This window comes from Platalea leucorodia (genome assembly GCF_965183815.1).
Source record: "Platalea leucorodia genome assembly, chromosome: 13".
In the NCBI taxonomy this organism is placed as follows: Eukaryota; Metazoa; Chordata; class Aves; order Pelecaniformes; family Threskiornithidae; genus Platalea; species Platalea leucorodia.
This window is the reverse complement of record NC_138835.1, coordinates 15,557,617-15,578,236: the sequence shown is the minus strand read 5'-3', so window position 1 is coordinate 15,578,236 and position 20,620 is coordinate 15,557,617. Positions and strand designations below refer to the sequence as shown.

At 50.6% G+C, this 20,620-nt stretch overlaps 1 protein-coding gene across 6 annotated transcripts; it reads left to right on the top strand.

The window, feature by feature from the left end:
* The first annotated feature begins 146 nt into the window (after positions 1-146).
* TCEA2 (transcription elongation factor A2) lies at positions 147-20,591 on the top strand. Of its 6 annotated transcripts, none has more exons than XR_014229659.1 (11): positions 147-308; positions 3,022-3,084; positions 3,752-3,857; positions 5,323-5,413; positions 11,416-11,549; positions 13,024-13,080; positions 13,865-14,019; positions 14,361-14,507; positions 16,490-16,561; positions 17,176-17,591; positions 18,489-20,591. XR_014229659.1 is itself a non-coding variant. In XM_082326011.1 (10 exons), the coding sequence occupies exons 1-10, from the start codon at positions 240-242 to the stop codon at positions 17,182-17,184; spliced, it is 903 nt and encodes a 300-aa protein (XP_082182137.1). In that variant the 5' UTR covers positions 147-239; the 3' UTR covers positions 17,185-20,591. The 6 variants fall into 6 exon arrangements, 4 of the variants coding, with proteins under 4 accessions (XP_082182137.1, XP_082182136.1, XP_082182138.1 ...); XR_014229660.1 differs by having other exon boundaries at positions 17,176-17,661; XM_082326011.1 differs by having other exon boundaries at positions 17,176-20,591.
* Positions 20,592-20,620: the final 29 nt, after the last annotated feature.

The window sequence follows — 20,620 nt, the reverse complement described above, 5'->3', positions numbered from 1 at the left end:
GCGGGGACGGACTACAGCCCCCACAGTGCCCCGCGGCGGGGCAGGGCGGGCGCGGAGCACGCTGGGAGTTGTAGTCCCGCCGAGAGCCGGGAAGAGGCGGGCGGGCGCCTGGAGGACTACGAGTCCCAGCGTGCCCCGCGCGCCGCCCGCCCGGACTGCGGTACCGGGGGCTGTGGTGGGCACCGGGCAACCGCCGCCGCCGCCAGCCCCCGGCCCCGGCAGCCGCGGGGAGCGGCGCGATGGGCGGGGAGGAGGAGATCGTACGCATCGCCAGGCGGCTGGACAAGATGGTGGCCAAGAAGAGCGCGGTGAGTGGCGGCGGCCGGGCACCCCGCAGCCCGGTTGGGGTGAGGGAGCCTCCCCGCCGTCCCCGGTTTCTGGTCTGGCAGCCGGGGCCTCCCTCTCAGCGGGGCCCCCCTCCTCGCTGCCGTGCTGTGGGGCCCCCCGCTTCTCCCTCCGTGCCCGTTGTGAGGGGCCTCCCCCTTCCCCGGCCCCATTTTGGGGGCCTCCCTCCCTGTGCAGCCCCCGCCGTCATGGTGGCGGTGCAGAACCCCCGTCACGGCGGGGTTCCCTCCCCGGCCCTGGCCGCAGCGGGGTGCTCTCCCTCGCCGTTCCCCATCCGTTGCGGTGCTGTGGGATCCACCCTGCTCCATCCCGCTGCCCGTTTGGGAGGGGGGGGGCTCCATGTCCCCCCCCATGGTGCTGTGGGACCCCCTCCTCCCCACCCCAGGCCTCAAGCACTCCCAGCCCCACAGCTCAGCACCCTGGGGCTCACCCTGTGCTGCCCACTGGGGTGTTCCCCCCCGGGGAGCATCCTCAGCCCTTGTCCCCTGTCCGGTGGGGAGCCCTGGGGAAGGGGGATCCCTGTGCATCCCCCCCAGCGCTGGCCTGGGGCCCTGTCGTTCCAAACCCAGTGCTTCTGTATTTGCCTCCTGCATCCCCATCCCATGCAAGGAGCGCTTCTGCTAACTCTCGCGGGGCCTTTGGAGCCTGGAGGGCTGGCCTTGCTGCTGTCTGCACACCGGGGGTCTCGCAGGGTGGGACTGTCTGGGGGGGACAGCAGCGAGTATTTCTCTGCCTAATGGGACGTGTCCGCTGGGGCTCGTAGCAGTACAAGCAGCGTCACGCAAGCGCCAAGGCAGCAGGCTGGGTGACAAGGGTTTGTGACGGAGGTAGGCTGTCCGTCTGTGTTTGGGGTGGGGGAGAGGGCTTTTGGGGCTGTGGGGGGCTGTGGGGTTGGGAGGCGATGGGTGAGGAGGGGAAGGGGTTAGGGGAATGCGGTATTTGGGTGTGGGGATGCTGGGTCCTGTTGCCACCTGAACTTTTGGATGCTGGACCGGCTCTGCCAGCTGCAGGTAGGGGTGAGTGCTGGCGCTGGTATAGCTGTTGTAACAACCCAGGAAAGTGTGTTTGGGCTCAACCGCAGCCTGTCATGTCTGTTCCTGTTGATGGCAGGTTTTCAACGCCATTGTTGAAATAGGAAAGGAGCAACTTTGCAGAATTTGCTTCCAAGCTTCATTGAGAAAGAGGCAGCTTCTTAAATGAGCGGTATGCAATGTTTCCTCTTGGTTGGCATTTTATATGGTCCTGAACTGTAGTATGTTTATTGTACATCGGCTAATTTGCGAACTCTTCCTGCAGGATGGTTGCCTGGAGTACCTGTTTGTTGCTCTAGTTTTTGCATGGATCCCCATTTACTGCCATTGTGCCAAGTGGCTCCATTCCTGGTAACGGAGACAGGAATCACCCAGTCATTTTCTATGTTAAGGGCTGGATTTAATGGAGTCTGTTTGGCTGTTGGAGGAACGGAAAGGTGTGAAACTGCCTGAGTGGGAAGTCACTCGTTCCGGATACGGTAATGCGTGGTTTATGCTGGTGTGAGTTGCTTGTGTGCACGCTGAAAGCTTTGACTCTGCTTTGATTTGGCTTTCTCAGCATCTGTTCTGTAGGGTGGCACTGGCAGCTGGATTGCTTCCTCCAGTGCCTCGGAAACGGCCCTTCTGCATCGGGAGGACGGGATGCGAGGACAGGGTCTGTCAGTGCAGGCTGCTTTGCTTCTCTACAATCGTAGGCTCTGTAGGTCTTGTGCCGCAAGTGGGCTTGGAGTGGTTGGTGTTTTAAATGAGCTGTTAAATGTGAACAGTAGAAGGCCTTGTTTGATAGAAGGGGGATGGGAGGAAAGAGCCAGCAGAATGGAGACAGGCGTACTCCAGGCTGTGATCTGCTGAGTGCTGCTGAAGGGAGACGAGTGTTGCTGTCCCTGCCGTTTCTCTCAGTGACTACCAATTTTAGGTATCTACAGATTGCCTAGTCAGATTTTTTTTTTTCTGGATCTGGGTTCTGGGATGCAGAGCTGATGCTACGAAACTTTGTATAACGAGTTTCCAGTGACCAGCTCTTCAGCTTCACTGCTTGATGGCTTTGCTCCTGGTATCAGCTCTTGTCCTGAGCAGAGTAGAGTATTAATATGAAAACTAGGAAACAGCTACATTAATTTTCATGCTGTAGAAAGAGGATACTTTTAGCTCTGGCTCTGGACAGTGATTCTGAGCTTTAGGTGGGTGACTGAAGTTCTTGCAGCTGTGCTAAATTGTTCTTGTGAGCTAATATCATTAATCAGGGCCCCCAAAATAGTGAGTTTGATAGTAGGATTGCTCCTGCAAGCCAAGTGGTGTGCTGAGGGGACAGTTGTGATTTGGAGTGTATTTTTCAGGTGTTAATAATGTTAAGCTTGCCGGGTAAGGTTAATAAGCTAATGCTGCAGTTGTGCCATACACCAGCAAAGATCTGTAGTGCTCCAGCACTCTTCTGTTTTGCCCATTCCAATATTTCGAGTGCCTCCAGACTGTAAGATCTACTGTCTGGCCGGAACAGCCATCCCAGCAGTAATCTTGCTGGTGTTTTAGGGAAGGCTTGTTGGTGTTTTTCCCTTTGAACTCAACTTTCTGAATTTATTCCCAAGCTGCTGCATTTCTTTGCTAAAAGCTGAGGCACTCATTCTGTTTCTCTTTTCCTCTCCAGGATGGTGCAATGGATTTACTGAAAGAACTGAAAAGTATGCCTATGACTTTGGACTTACTGCAGGTGAGATGCAGAGTTAGGGTAAAAAGTTGAAGTCTGCATCTGGATAAGTTCAAAATATTGTTTAAGTAAACTTAATAGATTTCCTCTTACTTCTTGCCTCACTTAAAGCATCAAAATAAACATTAAATCCAGAAAATAGTACTGGACCTGGGTTTTAGACTGGGAATTAAATAGCTCTGGGCCACCATGTGCTGCCTGAAACTTGTGCACAGCTCATGAGGCAAATGTGGGTAACTGCTCACATCCTTTCTTAGGCTTCAAAGAGAGGAAAGACCAGGTTAAAGTAGCAAACACAAAGGGCAGTCATGGGAGAAGTTATTTAAGTCTTTGTAATGGTGATATTCAGGACACTGGGGAGGTGTGAACAGAATTACAGTTTAGAGATTAAGATATGCATCTTGGATTTTTCCGCTCTAAGCTTGAGTGTCACTAATAGGTGTGTAGGGAGGGTATTTGTGGGCGGTTGGATGTCTAGCTTCTGAGCGGTTTGAGTAAGCTGGAGGGTGTCATCTTGCTCTTCCAAAGTTGTAAGGAGATAATCACTGCAAGTCTTTGGGTGCTTCATATCTTGGTCATTGCTTTGACTTTGTCGTGCTTATTTCTGATTTCAGTTAGTAACAAGTAACGAATCCGTTCTTGAATGATTCATTTGAATGTTCACTTGCAGTCCACCCGCATTGGGATGTCAGTAAATGCACTGAGAAAGCAGAGCACAGATGAAGAAGTGATATCGCTTGCCAAATCCCTCATCAAATCTTGGAAAAAACTTCTAGGTAAGAAAATCGGCATGTTCCTGTCACATTCAACTTGTGAAGGAGCTGGCTTCAGCGGGAGGCTGGGTTGCTCAGGAGAGCTTATCTATTGATCTGAATAGAATATTCTAGCAAATCGGCCTTTACAATTGCACCCTCTGTCTTTCAAGTTTTGTCTCCTACCATGCATTCCTCTAGATTTAGCTCCTGTTTAGCTAGCTCACCCTTGAAAGAGCATTGAAAGCTTCAGGGCTGTTCTTAATGCGTACCTGTCTGTATACTAATAAGCAGCATTATTTGTAGAAACAGTATCTGCACTCTGAACCCTCGCCCCCACTTGTGTGCTCTGTGGCATTAATACAGCGTGTGCTGTCAACCTTGTGCAACGGCTTGTAAAGAGAAATGCTGGAATGCGTTTTGGGTGATGAGTTGGAGAAGGACCGTAGTTTAACACCTTGTAGACAAATTCACATGGGCTGTCTCCTGCTGGTGAGCCTTTCATGGTGATGGATGCTGATAAGCAGAAGCTCGTAATTCTGTCTGAGAAATCTTGATGCTGATGTAGCACAGGCTAATGTCAAAATTACAGATGGAGGGATTACAACCACTAAAACCATATTTACCTTTGGGGTAAAAGAATGAGGCGTCTGCAGCGCTGGGATTGGAAGGGCAGCTCTGTGTCCTGCTAGCAAGACCACGTGTCTCCCACTCTATGCTTGTGGCAAAGTACCGCAATGTGAAATTCAAACACTCCTTATTTTTTAAACGGATCTTTTGGGCAGCTGTGTGTAAAAAGAACGAGAGGGACGTGGTGTTTGAGGCAAAGTGAAATGTGCAGCTGGCTCTAGTCTGCACCCCAGGGCTCCCCATTTCTAAACGGGTGTTCGCGGCCCTGTTTTCCTGTCCTGGCTGGGACTGTCACTTCCACGTTAGGGCTGATGTGTATTGGCTAGGCTGAGACAGTTTACCTCTGGGTCAAATTTGTTCTGTAATGTAATGACAGTCCTCTCCAGGGTTGTGCTCTTGGCTTTCCACAGCACTCAGGAAACACTAGAAATTGTATTCCCAGAAGGACTAGCCCGTACTGGCCCTTCAGGTGGTGTTGGCTGGAAATGCTGCTTTTACTGGTGCTTTAGAGAACTTGATCTAATCTGTACTCAGCAGCCAGGGTGTCTCTGAAAGGAACTTTTGTGATGAGGCATGTCTTGTGAGGAAGCTTATCTGCTAGGCAGGGAAGGCGATTGCTCTTTAGTTTGGTGAGGAAAGCTTTTGTTTGAATTAGTTTCTACTTAGAGGCAAGCAAAAGGTCTGTTGGAAAGCGAGGAAGGCCATAAAGGCGTTCTTTCTTCTGATTCTTTTTGGAGAATAATAACTTGCCTTAGGCCAACACTCTGTAGTGTTAAGACATTGATTAGTGCCTGCAGGGTTGTAGCGTGAAGACCAGTTCTGAACCCTTTAGCATCCATTTCTCTTCTTTTGAATATAGATGCTTCTGAGGAAAAAAGTGAGGAGAAAAAGAAAAGCCTGTCCTTGCCAACATCTTCCTCGAAGGAGACTGGTAACTCAAGAGACCAAAGGTAACGTTTCCCTTTAGCAAAGATGATACTGTTACAGAATTTGAATTTTTTTTTTATGGTGCCTTACATTAATTTTTATTTTTAAGTGTCTGAGCTGGGAATTTTGCATAGTCAAATTCCTGGTCAGAAACGCCAGGAGTCTAGACTTCTTCAGAGATGATCTGTGTGGTGTTTTTAATAAATAGGAACACAGAAATAAACATCTACAAAATACAGTGGCTTTAGTGAGTTTTTTGGTTTTATTAACATCTTATTTCATGTTTTTCTACTCTTGGTTATGTGTTGATTTTTCTATTAGTAAGACATTTCTCTGTTCTTGTGTGTTGCGTTTTTATATATTTTTGCTTATTTCTAACTTTGAACTCCTTAGAATGAAGGTTATTTTTGGCCTTTGCAATTTCAAGTGATGGATGGGGTTGATTCATACATCACTACAGTAAAACTTCCATTTCTTTCTCCTCTTCTCGACAAGTCCCAGCAGAAGTCCTCTTTTCACTCTAGGCTGAAGTCCACCCACCTGGCAGGTCTGCTGCGTGCTTGCTCCTTGCCATGCCTCGGATGTTGCATCCCGTTCCCGCTGTCTGTGACCGTGCTTTCCAAGGCGTTGAGTGGAGGCAGCGATCAAAGAGGAGGGGGCAAATGCGATTTAAAGCTTTGTTTCAGAGGCGAGAGACTTCTCTCGGCCTCAGATCCCAGGAGGGTGTGTGCTTCATAGGTTTGACCCCTAAGTGATGTAGCCAATTTCCCAAGCTTGCCAGAAGATTTAGAGAATTAAGGCTATAGTCCTACTGGTTTGCAGGCCCTTCCACGTTTGCAGCCTGTCTCTGTTGGTCACTTTCTTGTCACTCTACCCTTTGCTTTTCCATTTTTGCTCAGATCTCTCAAGGCTTGACGCTTTGGTGTGAGCCTTTGCAGCTCTACACAGAGCTGCTGATGGAGAAGGTTGCTGATGCTGAGCTACATGACTTTGACTTGCATCTTTGGTTATCTCACTTGCATAAAATGTGAAAAAGGATTTGCTGAGTATTGCAATGAAAGTACTGGGGAGACTTCACAGCCAGAATTGAGTCTCATAGTGATCTCTAGATCCGTGTGTTTGACACATCCAGCAGCAGCCTGGTGTGTGACAGTGGTACGCAGGTAAGAGCAGTAGGACAGAGTCTCCCAGTTGCTGTTCCCTTTTGTCCCATTGAGAGGAGATGAGGGTTGGAGGCCAAAGAGCAGTCAGCGTAGGGGAGAAGGGGTTGCTTTGTAAGCTGAGAGACTTGGTCTGAGCAGTATCACCGGCCTTGTGATGCAAATACCTTCTCTTCATGATCCTGGTACTCTAAAGTGCAGACTGGTCCTGCCTTCCCCAGGGTGTGGACACAGGAAGGATCTGTTGTAGGGCTGATGAGGGTAGGAACTGAGTCACGGTAAGAGCCTTTCTGCATGCCCTTACTGGCAAAGGGAGGCAGATTTCCCTCCAGGGCAAGGGGAGAAGCCTGCATGGAAGGACTTGTTGGCTGTTCCTGATGGGGAGAGGAGAGGGCAAGCATTACTGACTTGGCTGGTACTGCTCGAGCCAGGAACTAGTATTGCCATTCAAAGAAAGGGAAGCTTCTGATTTAACCTCGGGGAAATTAACCTTGGGGAATGCGGAGCCTGGAGGGAAAGGAGCGTGAGGCATTCCCCGGGCACAGTGGCAGTAGGCACTTGGTGAGCAAAATGAATGGGCCTGCTAGGACATCTGGCTTGGAGGCTGAGGCCTGTAGTAATTTCACTTGGAATAGGATCCTGGCTGTAGGTAGAGAGGCAAAACCTCACTGTCTCTATGCTTTTTTGGACAGTTACTGTGGGGTATGTGGAGTGGAGCTTTCTGGCTTGTGCTGCTAACCCTCCCCTGTGCCTTGAGGATGTGCTGCAGCTACTGCAGGTTTTTTTTTTCCCTTGATGCTTGCTTTCTTTTTTTTTTTTTCCAGCCTCCATCTTCTGAATGGCAAAGCATCCCCTTGGTTTTGCGGGATAAACAGAAGCAAATGGATTAGCTTAGCATAGGCAGGCAGAAGTGGCTAGCTCCTGGTGTCAGTCTGTTGAACGAGGCTCTCTTTACAGAGACAGAAATCTTATTCTCCAGTGCTGCAAAATATACTACTAATCTGCCTTGGCAAAAAAAAAAAGATTTATTAGCAGTGAAGAGTCTTTGTTCTTTGAAGCACAGGCTGTGATGAAGGGAGTCTGACTAGTTGCTCAGTGTGTGATAGCTGGTTCAGATGAGGCTGCTATCAAGACACCAAAGAGATCAGCTTGTATTCAGATATTTCAGCCACTTAGTCTGATAGATTTTGGCTGGGCCTTCCTCTTCTGTCAGGGAGAAATACTTGAATAGCTCTTGGCCTGAAACTTGTCTTGCTTTCTGGAGCACAGATGTAGAAATCCCTCTGTAGCGACTAGAGAGCGAGACCTGAAGGCTCCGAGCCAGCCAGTGTGGAGCTGGCACCTGTGAAGTTATATGCTGCATTACTGTAATCCAAAGCATATTCTGTTGTGCTGTAGTATTTTAGACCATTAGTGTAGTACATTTTAATGGGCTATGTCTAATGTTTCTCTATCTCTGGCAGCATGAGCTTTTTCTTTTCCAGGATTCTCTAAACTGCCTTTATTAGGAGGTTTTGGATCTGTGGCCTGCGTTCAGCTCTTCTGTGGGATTTTCTTCCAGTGCAGCCCTGAGTTCTGCTTGCAGTCCCTAGCTGTTGCTTTGTTACCGTTTAGTTCCAGCATAGCCTTTTTTATGTATAAACTTTTGTTGCCTGGATAGATTTACAAGTTCTTTCTCCTGTTTAACAGGAACAGTATGAACCACAATGATTTCCTGAAATAAGTCTCCTAGGTGTGTTTGAGGTCTATTTCCTAACTATTCAGATTATAAACTAACTTCTAAAGCTTAATAAAGAACTTTCTGTGCAGTCTTTGGAATGGCTGAGAAGTCTGTTTCATCCAATTTGTGAGTGATCAGTTGTCGTCTCAGGGCATGTATGACATGTATGTGTATGTAGGCAAATATGTCTTTACTCATCAGCTAACAGAAGTGGGATAACCATGCATCTTGTCTGGCTTTTTTCCACCTCCAGGGAATAAACATCTAAATATTTAAGACGATAGCATTTGCAGATAGAACCTTCCTGAAAATCAGGTATTACCTGTGCGAACATTAAAGGCTTGACTTTAAGTATTGAATGTGGTGAAGGTCAGTGGTGAGAGTTCACACGCGGTGTTTTGCTCTGGGAGTCCTTAGCATCACTGCTGCTTGCAAAATGAGACAAAAGTTAAAGCTAGAAGAGCTCTCAGGAAAGCTTCTCCTGCCACCCCGTCCCAGGACAGCACAACCTCTGCCCAGGCCGTCCCCGACAGGCCTTTCTCTAAGCTGCTCTTGAACAATCCTAAAAACCCTCAGGGTAAGGCATTTCCACAGCTGCCCTTGGCAGTATCTTCTAATTCATAACTCACCTTTACAATCCGAAACTTACTCTCAATCAAACCCTGTCTTGCTACGACCGTTTCTTCATGCTTTTGTCTTTAGCAAGTATGGAGGATTTTTCCTGCTGTCTTCCTTTGTAACCAGTTTTCTGGTATTTCAGGACTTGTCTCCTCTAAGTCTTCCCTGCCCGAAACCACTCCAATTCCTTCAGTCTTTCCTTTTATTGTAGGTATGTTTTCTAGGCTTTTTGCCTTTGTCCTTTGGGAAGTCTCATTTTTCCCGACTGTTTTATGCAACATGATCAGCTGTGACTTTTAGATGAGTTATTCCCGAGTCGTGTATGCTTTGCTGTGTGCACCCCCATGCGTGCTGCCTGTGATCTGTGCATAGCTGCTTAAGCACAAAAGTACCTGATGGCGATTTGTAAATCCCAGATGGGAGAAGATCATAATCTAATTGATTATTTGCAAGCTAAGTTGTCTCTTTTTTGTAATATGTGCAGTGTAAATCCTATTGAATGTTTTGAGCTGTTTGGACACAAATCTCTTCCTTAATAGCCTCTCGCAGTGCTGACCAGTAAAACTAGCTGGTAAAAGTGTTTTTATTCAGCTACTGGTCAAAGAGAAACACATTAAGCTCCCAATATAATCTCCCTCACAGAGTGCATCTATTTCATCTGAGCAAGAAATTCATCTCCTGCTATGGTTTGAGCTGAACAATTTGCTGAAGGTGCGCTGGTGGATGCTTCTTAAAAGGGCCTGGCGAGGTTTTGAACTGCAGAAATCCAGTAGCCCTAACGATGATCTACAGGCTTTGAGGCACTGCAGAGCCAGACTGGATTTGAACTTAGCAGCAGCAGGGTCTCCCCGGACAAGTCCCTGAAGTTGTCTGGCTCTGTGCGGCAGCAGATTCCGAAGGTTTCCAGCTTAGCGCCGCTTTGCTGTGGGCTGACTAATCCCTTCCAGGACAGTGTAGTGGAAGTGCCTGTTCATAACAGATTTATTTTTGATGGCAAAGAACTGGCAGTAGTGACCCAGCTTAGCAGCAATTGTCAAGCCACTTGGATCTTCAAGGAGATGTTGCCAGTATGGCATGGGTGAAATATCAGGGTTTCTCTTCCCCCCCCCCGTCTCTTACTGCATTAATGTTACCAGGCATTGGCCATAAATACAGTGCATTTAATGGCCCGAACACCAAAGTCAGAGCAATCTTTGCTGAAAAATTTGCTGTTCTGCTGCCTAGGTTTAAGGGGGTGGGAGGGAAGCTCTATAAAATCATCTGGGAATCATAATAGCCCAAATCTTTTACCAGCAGTATTTGCAGGGCTAACTAACTCCTACACGCAGATGTTGGGCTTTATGGGCAAGATGTCTCAATGCTGTGGTTGTACACCCAGCTGAACTGCTCAGTGAAGTTGCTTCTCCGGCATGCAAACCTCGCGGCGGTGCGTGCAAGCGATTCCTGTGCAGCGATTCCTGTGCAGCGATTCTGCCTGCCCACATCGTGCAGGGATGGCACAGGCGGGTCCGGGCGGTGATTCTGTGCCTTCCGTCCCTCCAGCCAGCTCCCCTGGCAGACGACCTGAGGCAGCCACAGCAGGCAGGTGTTTGCATTCCCTTGCTTGTGCCCATGATTGCTTGCAGGTAGAAATGAAGTGATTTTTGTGAGTGAAGCAGTATTTATTAGTCCTGTGCCAGCCTGGCACCTGTGCAAACCATGTGTGGTTGTGTAGGGGTGCTTGTCTGTGAGATGAGTAATCGAAGAATCTTGTCCAGATTACAGGAAAAAGGAAGATCCTCTTATGTTTTACACTTTGTTTTTTTTTAATATCAGAGCTGAAGGAGCCATTTTCTTTCTTTTCCTTAACATGCCAGCTCCTTCTTCTGGAGGGGCTAGTGCTGGATTTCTGCCCCAGAAGGCAGCGTGCTGCACTCCTTGCTGGCTACAGAGAGCTAAAGCACTTTTCTCTTTTTTTGTTTAGCTGTTCTTTCCTGCTGTTGACATCTTGGTAGTAAAGGATGTGAGATGAGGAGCCAGCTCCAGCACCTGCTGAGATTAACCTTACTGGTGCCTTCTGCTCCCTTTCTGCTGAAAGCAGTTATGGACTTTGCGTCCTGTGAAGTGGGAGAGGAATAAAGTACTGTGCATCTGCGCACTGCGCTACCAGACTGAGAGAGTGCTGATGGTCTGGGGAAATCCTGAGTATATTTGAGTTACTGATGGTGTCCGACGGCTGCGTAACATTTTCACGGGATGCCCAGTGGTGCAGCAGTTGTGTTCAATAACAAGTCGGTTGGCGGGCCTGCTTTGTGGGTTAAACCCTCCGTTTACAGCCAGCAGAGTCCACAGGAGAGCTCGTATCAGGGTTGATGGTGTTGGTTGCTGTATTGCGCTATATGCTGATGGGGGCATGCCTTTGCACTGTTTTCCTCTGACTGGTTTTGTATTATGATTAACAGGATGCTTGGCCACATACCTGCTGATCCCTTCTCTGCTCTCAGTGACCCGAACTGAGACATTCTGACAGGTGAAGTTTCTCTTTTAGCTCCAACAAAAGGCAGGAGCCTCCGAAGACTCCGACCACCCCTAAAATCACCACCTTCCCTCCGGCGCCCGTCACCTGCGATGCTGTCCGCAACAAATGCAGAGAAATGCTGACAACGGCTCTACAGGCTGATGGTAAGTGCTGGGGGAAACCCTGCCTTGCCTGAAGTGCTTCGCAGCTCCTGGGGTATTCTGACAGATCTCTGCACGGAGGTCAGCGCCAGCTCCTCTTAGATACGCTCTTCTGGAGCAGCCTTGTCAATGGATTATTGCCATCGCCTTGGTCTAGCCGCTGGCCACCCCTTTGTCAGACTGGCTGGCATTGCAGCGTTTATGCACTTGCTATAAAGTGTCTATAAACCTGGTTTGAACCAGAGGCAGGGCAATATGTCAGGCAACGGCTGCGAAGAACGTGGGGTCTGCTGCTCTGCAGCCTGGGGTGGTCTGGCCAGAAGTTTCATCTTCAGGTGTGCAGGTATTTGCTTCCCTTTCTAGGTCTCAGTTTTGTCTGATTGCTGTAAAGCAAAGCTGTCATCTCTGCTGACCCTTGGGGCACAAAATGAAGCTGTAACTCAATACATGGAATTTGTTGGTAATGGTGCTTATGCCAGTCGCCATCTGCTCTTAGACTCCCCTGCCCATGCAAACCAGAGCCCCTTAAATACTGCGGTCCTCTGTGGATCTGGGGTGGAATAGGTCTCTCTTGCACTCAGGCTGTGCCATCTGAAATGAGAGGCAACTGCAGGTGCTCAGCATCTCCAAAAGTCAGATTTTAAACACCTCAAGCTGAACACGTGCTTACATCCAAATTGCAGATCCCTTTAGCAAATTGGGATCTAAGCACTGCAGAGTTTTATTAATTTGGAGCCAAGGAACGTAGATGGCAGATGGAGAAGTTCACAAAGTCTTTATTTCTAGCCTTCTTGTACGCGTGCATGAGTTTATATATATGCTGCATTAAATACTTTGTATAACTTAGAAAAACCCTTTCCACATGAAGTTTGGGAAATGGTCCCCTCAAGTCTTTTGCTAAGCTCATCCCTCTTCCCGCTTTATGGCGTTGGTTACCATACCTAATGTCCAAGCTCATAGCAGTTATTGCACTCTATACGATGCTGTTTAATTGGCAAGAAGTGTGTGGAAGAGGAGGGGAGGGGCAGGCAGGGTCCTGAGCTGAGAAGAGCAATGAAGGCTTGACTCCGATGCTGCACGCTTTTGGGCCCTGCCAGATTGTTGGTCTGAGTAGAGCTACTTCTCACTGACATTGGTATCTGAGACTCAATTCCCGCCTGTGTATGTTTGATTTTAACTATTCCAAGAATATACTGGAAAATGTATCTTTTGGGGGCCAGGTTCTTGTTAGCTTTGTCTAGTGCGGTCCATCTCCTAGAGAGGCGAGGACATAGACTGGCTGGATTGGTCTGTTCTCATCACTGCCCTCTTCAAAAGGGCCAAAGGGTAGCTAGAGCAAAGACCAAGATGCCGTTTGATGGAAAGAGCATGTAAATCAAAATAGCAAATTATCTAGATTTGTATCTCAGAAATACTGAGCCTGGGGCCCCCTTGCCTGGTTGGAAGTCATGGACCTCGTGTTTCTCTTGTCTTACAGACGACTACATTGCCATTGGCGCTGACTGTGAGCACATAGCAGCCCAGATTGAAGAATATATCCTTACAGTATGGCGCTTCCTCAAGGGCCTGCATGCCTCAGGCCGTGAAATTAATGTGCTCGGAGGAAAAATGGGACAGTCTGTCTTTGCATAAATGTTCTGCTGCAGCTTTGCTTGTCAGGGCTCTGCATCTGGTTCCAGCTCTGCTTGGTTGAGTCCTGGGTCACTAAGGAACCACCAGTGTGGCGGTGGAGCTCAGGGCAGACCCCTTGCTGGTGTGATGGACACGGTTATTTCCTTCCTGTTCGCACCATAATGGACCGTAATCCCCAGTTTGTCCTTCCCATAAAAATGCTATTTCCTGCTCTCGGCTCTGCTTCCAAATACAGGCAACTCCCCTGTGCCTCCCTGGTGAGGAGAGTGTGCTGATACAGACGAAAGCAATGGGAAGGATGGAGCAGTGAGGATCAAGTTGCATGTCGATTTGAGATAAACCAGGAGTTTGGGTTGGGGGCTGTGGGGTAGGAGGTGCAGCTGGGCTCTTAGTGGAGGGTTTTGTGGCTACCTTGCTGAGAGAAAGAGCAGGTTGAAGAACCTGAGCATAACCAAAAATAAAGATTATTTCTGGCACAGTGAAAAAGCCAGAACTGAAAGCCTGAACTCTGGGATTGTATAAGCCTACTCTCAAATCCAGCATTAACCTCCCAGAGCAGACACTCTGTTGGGTCCCAGCACCAGTCTGTGTCCTGGCAGGGAGTAACACCGCCTGCTATTCACGAGTGGTGTAGAAAGTGCTTGGAGCCCTCTGGGTTGATTGCAGACTCCTTGACTGCCATGTACGCATATACCAAGATGTCAAGAACACTGACATGAAATACAAAAACCGAGTGAGGAGCCGCATCTCGAATCTGAAGGACTCCAAAAATCCTGAGCTGAAAAAGAATGTGCTGTGTGGGGCGATTACCCCCGAGCAGATTGCGGTGATGACCTCGGAGGTGAGGATGCCTGAGGAGCAGGGTTTGCTTCTTACAGGGGATGTGTCTTGTGGTTTAGCTTGAAGCAAAGCGCTGGTCTGCTGCCAGCGTTGCCGATTTCTCAGCAGCCGCTGCCGGAGCGCACGGGGAGCGAGCTAGCAAAGGGGTCTGCAATGTGGAGAGTAGTCTGCTGGGCCTTCAGATCATCATGGGGGCCTAGGTATGAACCAGAAGCCGGGAATGAAAGGCTTTCTGTCTTAATACTCATCTGCTAGGCCACCCTGTCCTGTTGACTCTTTCTGCTGTAGTGGGTGTGGTGGTAAAACTGGACAGATGTGATTTTTATTGCTTTTTTTTGAAAGGAAATGGCCAGCAACGAGCTGAAAGAGATCAGGAAAGCCATGACAAAAGAAGCAATCCGGGAGCATCAGATGGCCAAGACAGGAGGGACGCAGACTGACCTCTTCACCTGTGGGAAATGCAAGAAGAAGAACTGCACCTACACCCAGGTTGGTCTTCCTGCTCCTACAGCCTCCACACCGGTGACGTCTGCACGGGACATGGTCCATCACGGTCACGAGCTCTTACTGCTCTCTGACAGGCCCTGCAGCACGGCACAAATCTTGCCACTGGTGGAGAGAACCTTTTTGTACACTTGAGGCTCTCTAAAATGTGCGGCTTTTGCACAAGGATTTTGCACACATTTCCTTGGAGCTTGTGTAACTTTTTTTTGGCTCATTTGTACAAGAGCAGGGGTTGTGCGGCACCAAGGAAGCTTTGAGAAGTACAGCCGTGCTGCTTGCTGTGCAGGTCGGGAGAGCTGCACATTGAAAGCAGGTGCTGGGAATGTGGAGATTCAGACAAGAAAGGAGTGGGTAGTGTAGAGCAGAGAGACTGCAGAAACCGAGGCAGGCACGTTGATGGTATTAAAATTGCAAATTAAGAACGTAGATAAGCTGTGGCTGGTCAAATCCCAACTTATTTAAAATCAAACAGCATGAAACAGGTGAAACATAAGGAATAACAAAGCAGTGATGTGAGCAGGCAGAGGGGATTTTTCTCCTCGATGGACAGCTGCTGGAAGCCTTGCGCATTACCAGTGCTTTTTATTTCCCATGTTTGCGCCAGGCATCTGGAGATAAATGTGCCTTTGCTGTGAGTCAGTGTTTTAGAATGTGCAGATACCCAAAAATGCACCAACAGCCACGCGATTGCTACTGAGTGGGTGCGCACAAACTGTGTGTGCAAGTGTGGAGTGAAACGCCTTTGTACGCTTGGACGTGACGTGCAAATGCAGCTGAGAGCCAGGCAGCTGGCCGGGGGTTTTCCTTTGGCTCAGCAGCAGCCTTGCATCCCGCGGGCTGGCTCAGGCGGGAGGCCTCGCTCTGCGAGCGCGTCCCAGTAAGGCAGCTGGAAGCGCTGTCGCTCGCCTCGGCAGCACGTGGGACTCCGTCTCCACCTGGAGTGGACTGGAGTCCGACTGCCTGGAATTGGGGCAGGTGACGACAGTGTCTTCTAAATACAAGTATCAGAAGGTTTTCTGTATTTTTATTAGTTTTCCAGTGAAATTGCTGTTTGGTGACTGAGATGTTGTAAGTTCCGAGTAGATGAACTGGCATTTATGAAAGTGTTCGAAACCAGGCAGTAATGTCGGGTGAGAATTACAGAATTTAGCTCTCCAGCGTGCTTGCAAAACACACTTAATTTGCATCGTGCAAATACTGTGACTCTTGCATATTGGGTAATTACACGTGTAGATCACCATAATTACCCCCTGACGTAGTTCTGCTGTCTGACTTGCACAGGGAGTCCTGGTATTTTTGGTGTAAATCTGCCTTGTGGTATTCCAATGCCATGAAAATCTGATTTTTAGCGAAGTATGTGTTTCTGGCAAGAGCCAGTCAGAGGCAGCAGTCACATCTGGGTTAAATATCAGTGTTCCTTAATGGCTCAAATACAAACCAGACTGGAAATGTGCAGAACCTGGTAACCCAAAGTGTGTTCCTGTGAGGCCAGGACGGAGGACTGGTCTGTAAATGGGAATGGCTTGAGTGCTTTTTTATGTGTTGCTGTGGAGCTTGATGGGCCGAGGGTTTTGTCCTCTCGCCGCCGGCTGCATCCCTTCCCAGGGGACAGTACGGGGAGGGAGCGCCCGTGGGTATGGCCACCTCCGGAGCCACCCGCAAGGAATGGGCGGCAGAGAGGGGTGAGGAGGGACATCTGCCCCAAAACATGTCGGTCTGGTAGCGTCAGGCTAGAGAAGGGTCACGAGATGTGCGTAGAGGTGTGTATCTGTGTGTGAAACAACAACCAGACTCATTTTCCAGGGAAGCTCCTTTTGCCCTCCCAAGCCTCGGTCTCTCATTGATTTCTGACAATGTGGCCCCAGCACGAATCCCTGGTGGCCAGGGGGGACAGGGAGCTCCCCGTGGCCCCCACGGGGCCATGTCTGATGATGCCTGGCTCTCATTTCCCTCGTGTCCTCCCCCAGGTGCAGACCCGCAGCTCCGATGAGCCCATGACCACCTTCGTCGTGTGCAACGAGTGTGGGAATCGCTGGAAGGTAGCGCACCAAGGATATTACTGGCACTGAGGGGTGTTAGGGTAGCTGCACCCACGATGCTGCAGACGCTTAGCTGCTGCCCTCAGAGGTGCTTGCCAAACGCTGACTGGCTCTAGCAAGTGATCTTTCCTCCCAGCACAGAGGCAAGAGCTCCTGGGTTCATCCCATCTCTGCAGACCAGCTGGGGTCAAGTCTCACTTTTGCATTCCCTGCCTCCCTCCTCACGTCCCCTCTTCTGCCATGACCAGCTTCCCGGTGCTTTCCGTGCTCCCTCTGCCCCCTGAGAGATGGTGGCGATGACAGTCGGGATTTTAAAACTGCTCTTTTACACTGCGCACAGAGCTCGGGGGCGAGCAGAAATCTCCCAGTCTATGGCAAGCAGAAATGGCACCGCTACCAAGTGCCAAAGAGCCACGGCCGAGAGATTCAAACGGGAGCTCTGTTTGCCCCTGCTCCCGGGGCCGAGCCCTGCCTCTGCAGAGCCCCAAGCCCTTGCCAGCGTCAGAAACAAGACCATCACCTGGATCCCTGTCTTCTTGCACACACACATGACCCGCAACTCCCCTTGGCAGTGAGGTTTTTCTAATCGGGGTTTAAACTCCCTTCTCTTGCAGTTCTGCTGATATGTGCCATGGCCCGAGAGCGGCAGCCAAACGCAGATCAGAGCGCAGCCTCCCTCCGCCAGCTCCCACGGCAATTGTGTATTGTGTCCCGAGTGAGTTCGCATTGTCACGCGCGGAGAGGCCTCTCCGCTTGGGCCTCCGGGGAGAGCCCCAGCTGTGGGCGGACAGGTTGGCAGGAGAGCTCACTAAACACACTTAGTCCTTATTTTCTCATCTAAGCGAGTATGGTCACTTTTTCTTCAAAACTAATATTAAACATTTTTGTCAGTTTCTGACTTTTATTTGAACTGTGGGTGCAGCACTTGGCTTTCGCGGCGTGGAACCGCACGGGAGCTTGACAGATGGTCAGTGTCCAGATGGATGAGGACTGAACACTGCCCGGACCACCAGAAAGCGAGAAGCCGCTTGTAGGTACACCCTCGGCGTGGGACGGCTGGTTCCTAGTCAACTCATGAACCCTAAAACACTGGGGCTGGGGTTAGTCCTGGGGTGGCTGGGTGGGCAGTACTGGTCTTCATCTGACTGAGGAGACCTGTTGATGGAACACAGCTTTTGGGGCGCAGATCAGATGCCGCTTTCCATCTCGACAGCATTTGATTTTGCGCAGTGATGCACACCTTGTCAGCTCAGGCCTTTAAATGCCAACAGCGTGCGCTGCTGCAAGGTGGGAGTGTGCTGCCCAGGTTGTAACAGGCTGAAAGCAGGGTGACACCAGCGACAAAAACCCAGCCCAAACAGTTGATTCGGACAGGCCAGGGAGGAAGGTGGGCTAGGCCTGGGTGAGGTTAATCTTGATACAGGGAGAAGCCATCAATAAAGGAGGTGGAAGGAATCCACTGGCCGGTGGGGGTGTTAAAAGGGAGTCCCAGGCACTTCCCTGCTCATGTATGCTCTGCTCTTGGCTGGATGGCGGAAAGGCAGCCTGAATTTTCAGAGGGATTTGCTGGAGAGGCTCGGGAGAAGCTGAAATGCTGCAAATACAGGACATTTTTCCAGAGGCTTGGACCTGGAGGAGGCAGGGATTACAGGTATCAGTGGGAGCTGTTAGCACATAGCTCTAGAAGCGGGTGAGGTTTGAAGTGAGCTCGGAGGTGGTGAGATTGGAGCTTGGAAGGGGTGAGATCAAGAAAGGAGCTGGTAGCAAAGCAAGCTTCGGGTGCCACGTCTGCAAACAGGACCCTGTGAGGGGGACCTGCAGGGTCAGGCTCTTTCTGGGAGGTAACATGAACCTGGTGGGGAAATTCTGTCTGTCCTCACAACGGCTTTCAGCCTGAGACAAAATCCCTCTTCTCTCCTTTTCCCAGCCTTTAACGGGGGTGATGCAGCATTCAGGGGACCCCGGTAAGGCCTCTCGGCTTGAGGCTGCTCAGGAGCAGTCCTGGGCTGACAAGCGGTGCAGGAGCACTTGCAGTCACATCTCTTATGGCGTTGCTCCCCTGTTCCAGAGTGAAAAACAAGTATTTCCACTGGCGTTTCGGCATGCCAGCCAGCGGACATTCAACAGAGACCTTGGAGATGTTTAGAGAGGAGTCAGCAGCCACATGAAAGCAATGGAAAATGTGCTCGCAGCCCCTTCGAGGGCTGTGCTCCTCTGGAGACAGGGATCCCAACAGGATCCTCCGCTCAGGGCTTTCACTTCACGGGGTGCAGCCAAGTCTCCCAAGAAGGAAAAGATTCAAAGATGCTGACAACTCCTTTAAGCCTCGTGAGTCTTGTGGCAAATGGGATTATTCAAGCCAGGCTTGGGAGGGAACAGTCTCCTCGCAGTAATGCCTAAAAAAAGCTTCAGGATCTGAAACCGAAGCTGGCCGAGGCGCTCGGGCTCGTGCGCTGCGAACAGGAGGCAGCAGATACTGAGCTGCTCTTGCCTTTCCGCTTGCGCTCCTGCACGGAGGGGAGCTGAGCTTGGGCACGGTTTGTTGGCAATCCCGAGTGAGGACGGGAGAGTCCCGAGCAGAAGGAACCCCTCAAACGGAGGGAGAAGTAGGCTGTCTCAGGGCTGTTTTCTGGGATAACACCAAGGAGAGCCAGTGAGGGGAAAGCCACGGGATAAAGAGGTGTCTCGGAAGTAAAGATTCACTTAAAGGTGTTTAAAAGGGCGAGGCGTGGGCGCAAGAGGCGAGGTTACCTGGTGGCAGCAGCTCCAGGGCGTGCAGAGGCTCTGACCCGCCTGCCAGCATCCCCGACGGCTTCAGGGATGCTCAGCCTCCAAACCTCGCGCTGAGGCCACCCGAGAGGTTTCCTTTACTCACAGAGCAAAGCCCGCACCCAGAACCAAAGGAGGGGGGGATGCTCGGGGCTGTAGCGGTGCAGGGGAAAACCTGCCAATAACAACCAAATAATAACAATACCGACATTCCTGAACAAACAAACAATCCCTGCTCTCTCTCAAAAATACATTTTCTTGAACTGTATTTCCAGCTTGGCAAACAAAACTAAATTTACTGACATGAATTTCCACACAGTTGTGCCACTAAGAAGGAAACGAATAAACAAAAAAGCTGAGAGAATTTTTTTGTTTGTTTGTTTAAAAAATATCTTCAATAAAAAGAACCAGTGCTCCTTCTTTTTTCTTTGAAAGGGATAGAGAGAGAGAGAAGAAGGAGGGAAAGGGGCAGATAAATAGGAAACCGGGGGTTGTTTGGAGTCAGGAAAAGCAAAGCCTAGTGTTGGTCCTCTGCAGCAGGGCTGAGGCGCTGGACCCCGGCGTTGGCTTCGTTTCAGCGCGGAGGGCAGGGGCTGCTGGCAGAAATGTGTGAATTCTGGGCGCGGGGGCTCCGGTAAACCCTTCCTCACGCCGTACCGAAATACAGAGGTGTTACAGACCTTCCCTGCGCCGTTTCCCGTCCCGTGCGGAGCCCTGCCCGCTGCTTGGTGCCAAGCGGCTCCCGAGGGACGCGGGCAGAGCCCCCGCTGCCGGGGCAGGCGTGGGGCAGCCGGGAGCCTTCGCTTTCGGGGCTCCTGCTCCCCGTGGGCTTCTCAGGAGGACAAATTAATACCTGCAGGTGCATTTTCCCCTTCGCTGAGGTCTGTGAGCCGAGGATGCCGGAGGCTCCGGGTTTGGGGTGACAGGCGTGTGGTGACCGGACCGGTGCCGTGCGATGGGGACTGGGCACGCTGGGAGCGGGCAGCGGCTGGGCAACCCCTGCCCACCCTCCTCGCGGCACCACCGCTGCTGGGGTCCCCTCTGGCCCCTCCGGAGCCCCTTAGGTGGCTTCGGAGATGGGGGGGCCGCGGGCCCGGAATGCTGCCGGCCCCCTGCCTCCATCCGGCCCCGGCGCTGCCCCCCGGATCCGCCGGGAATGCAAAGGGGGCTGCAGCGCTGCCCCCCGCCCCGCGGGCCACTTCAAACAGACGGAGCAATGTAAACCTGGCACGTTTTTATATGTACGGAGACGGTTGTCAACCCCCCCTCCCGCCCCTCGAGTCCCCCAAT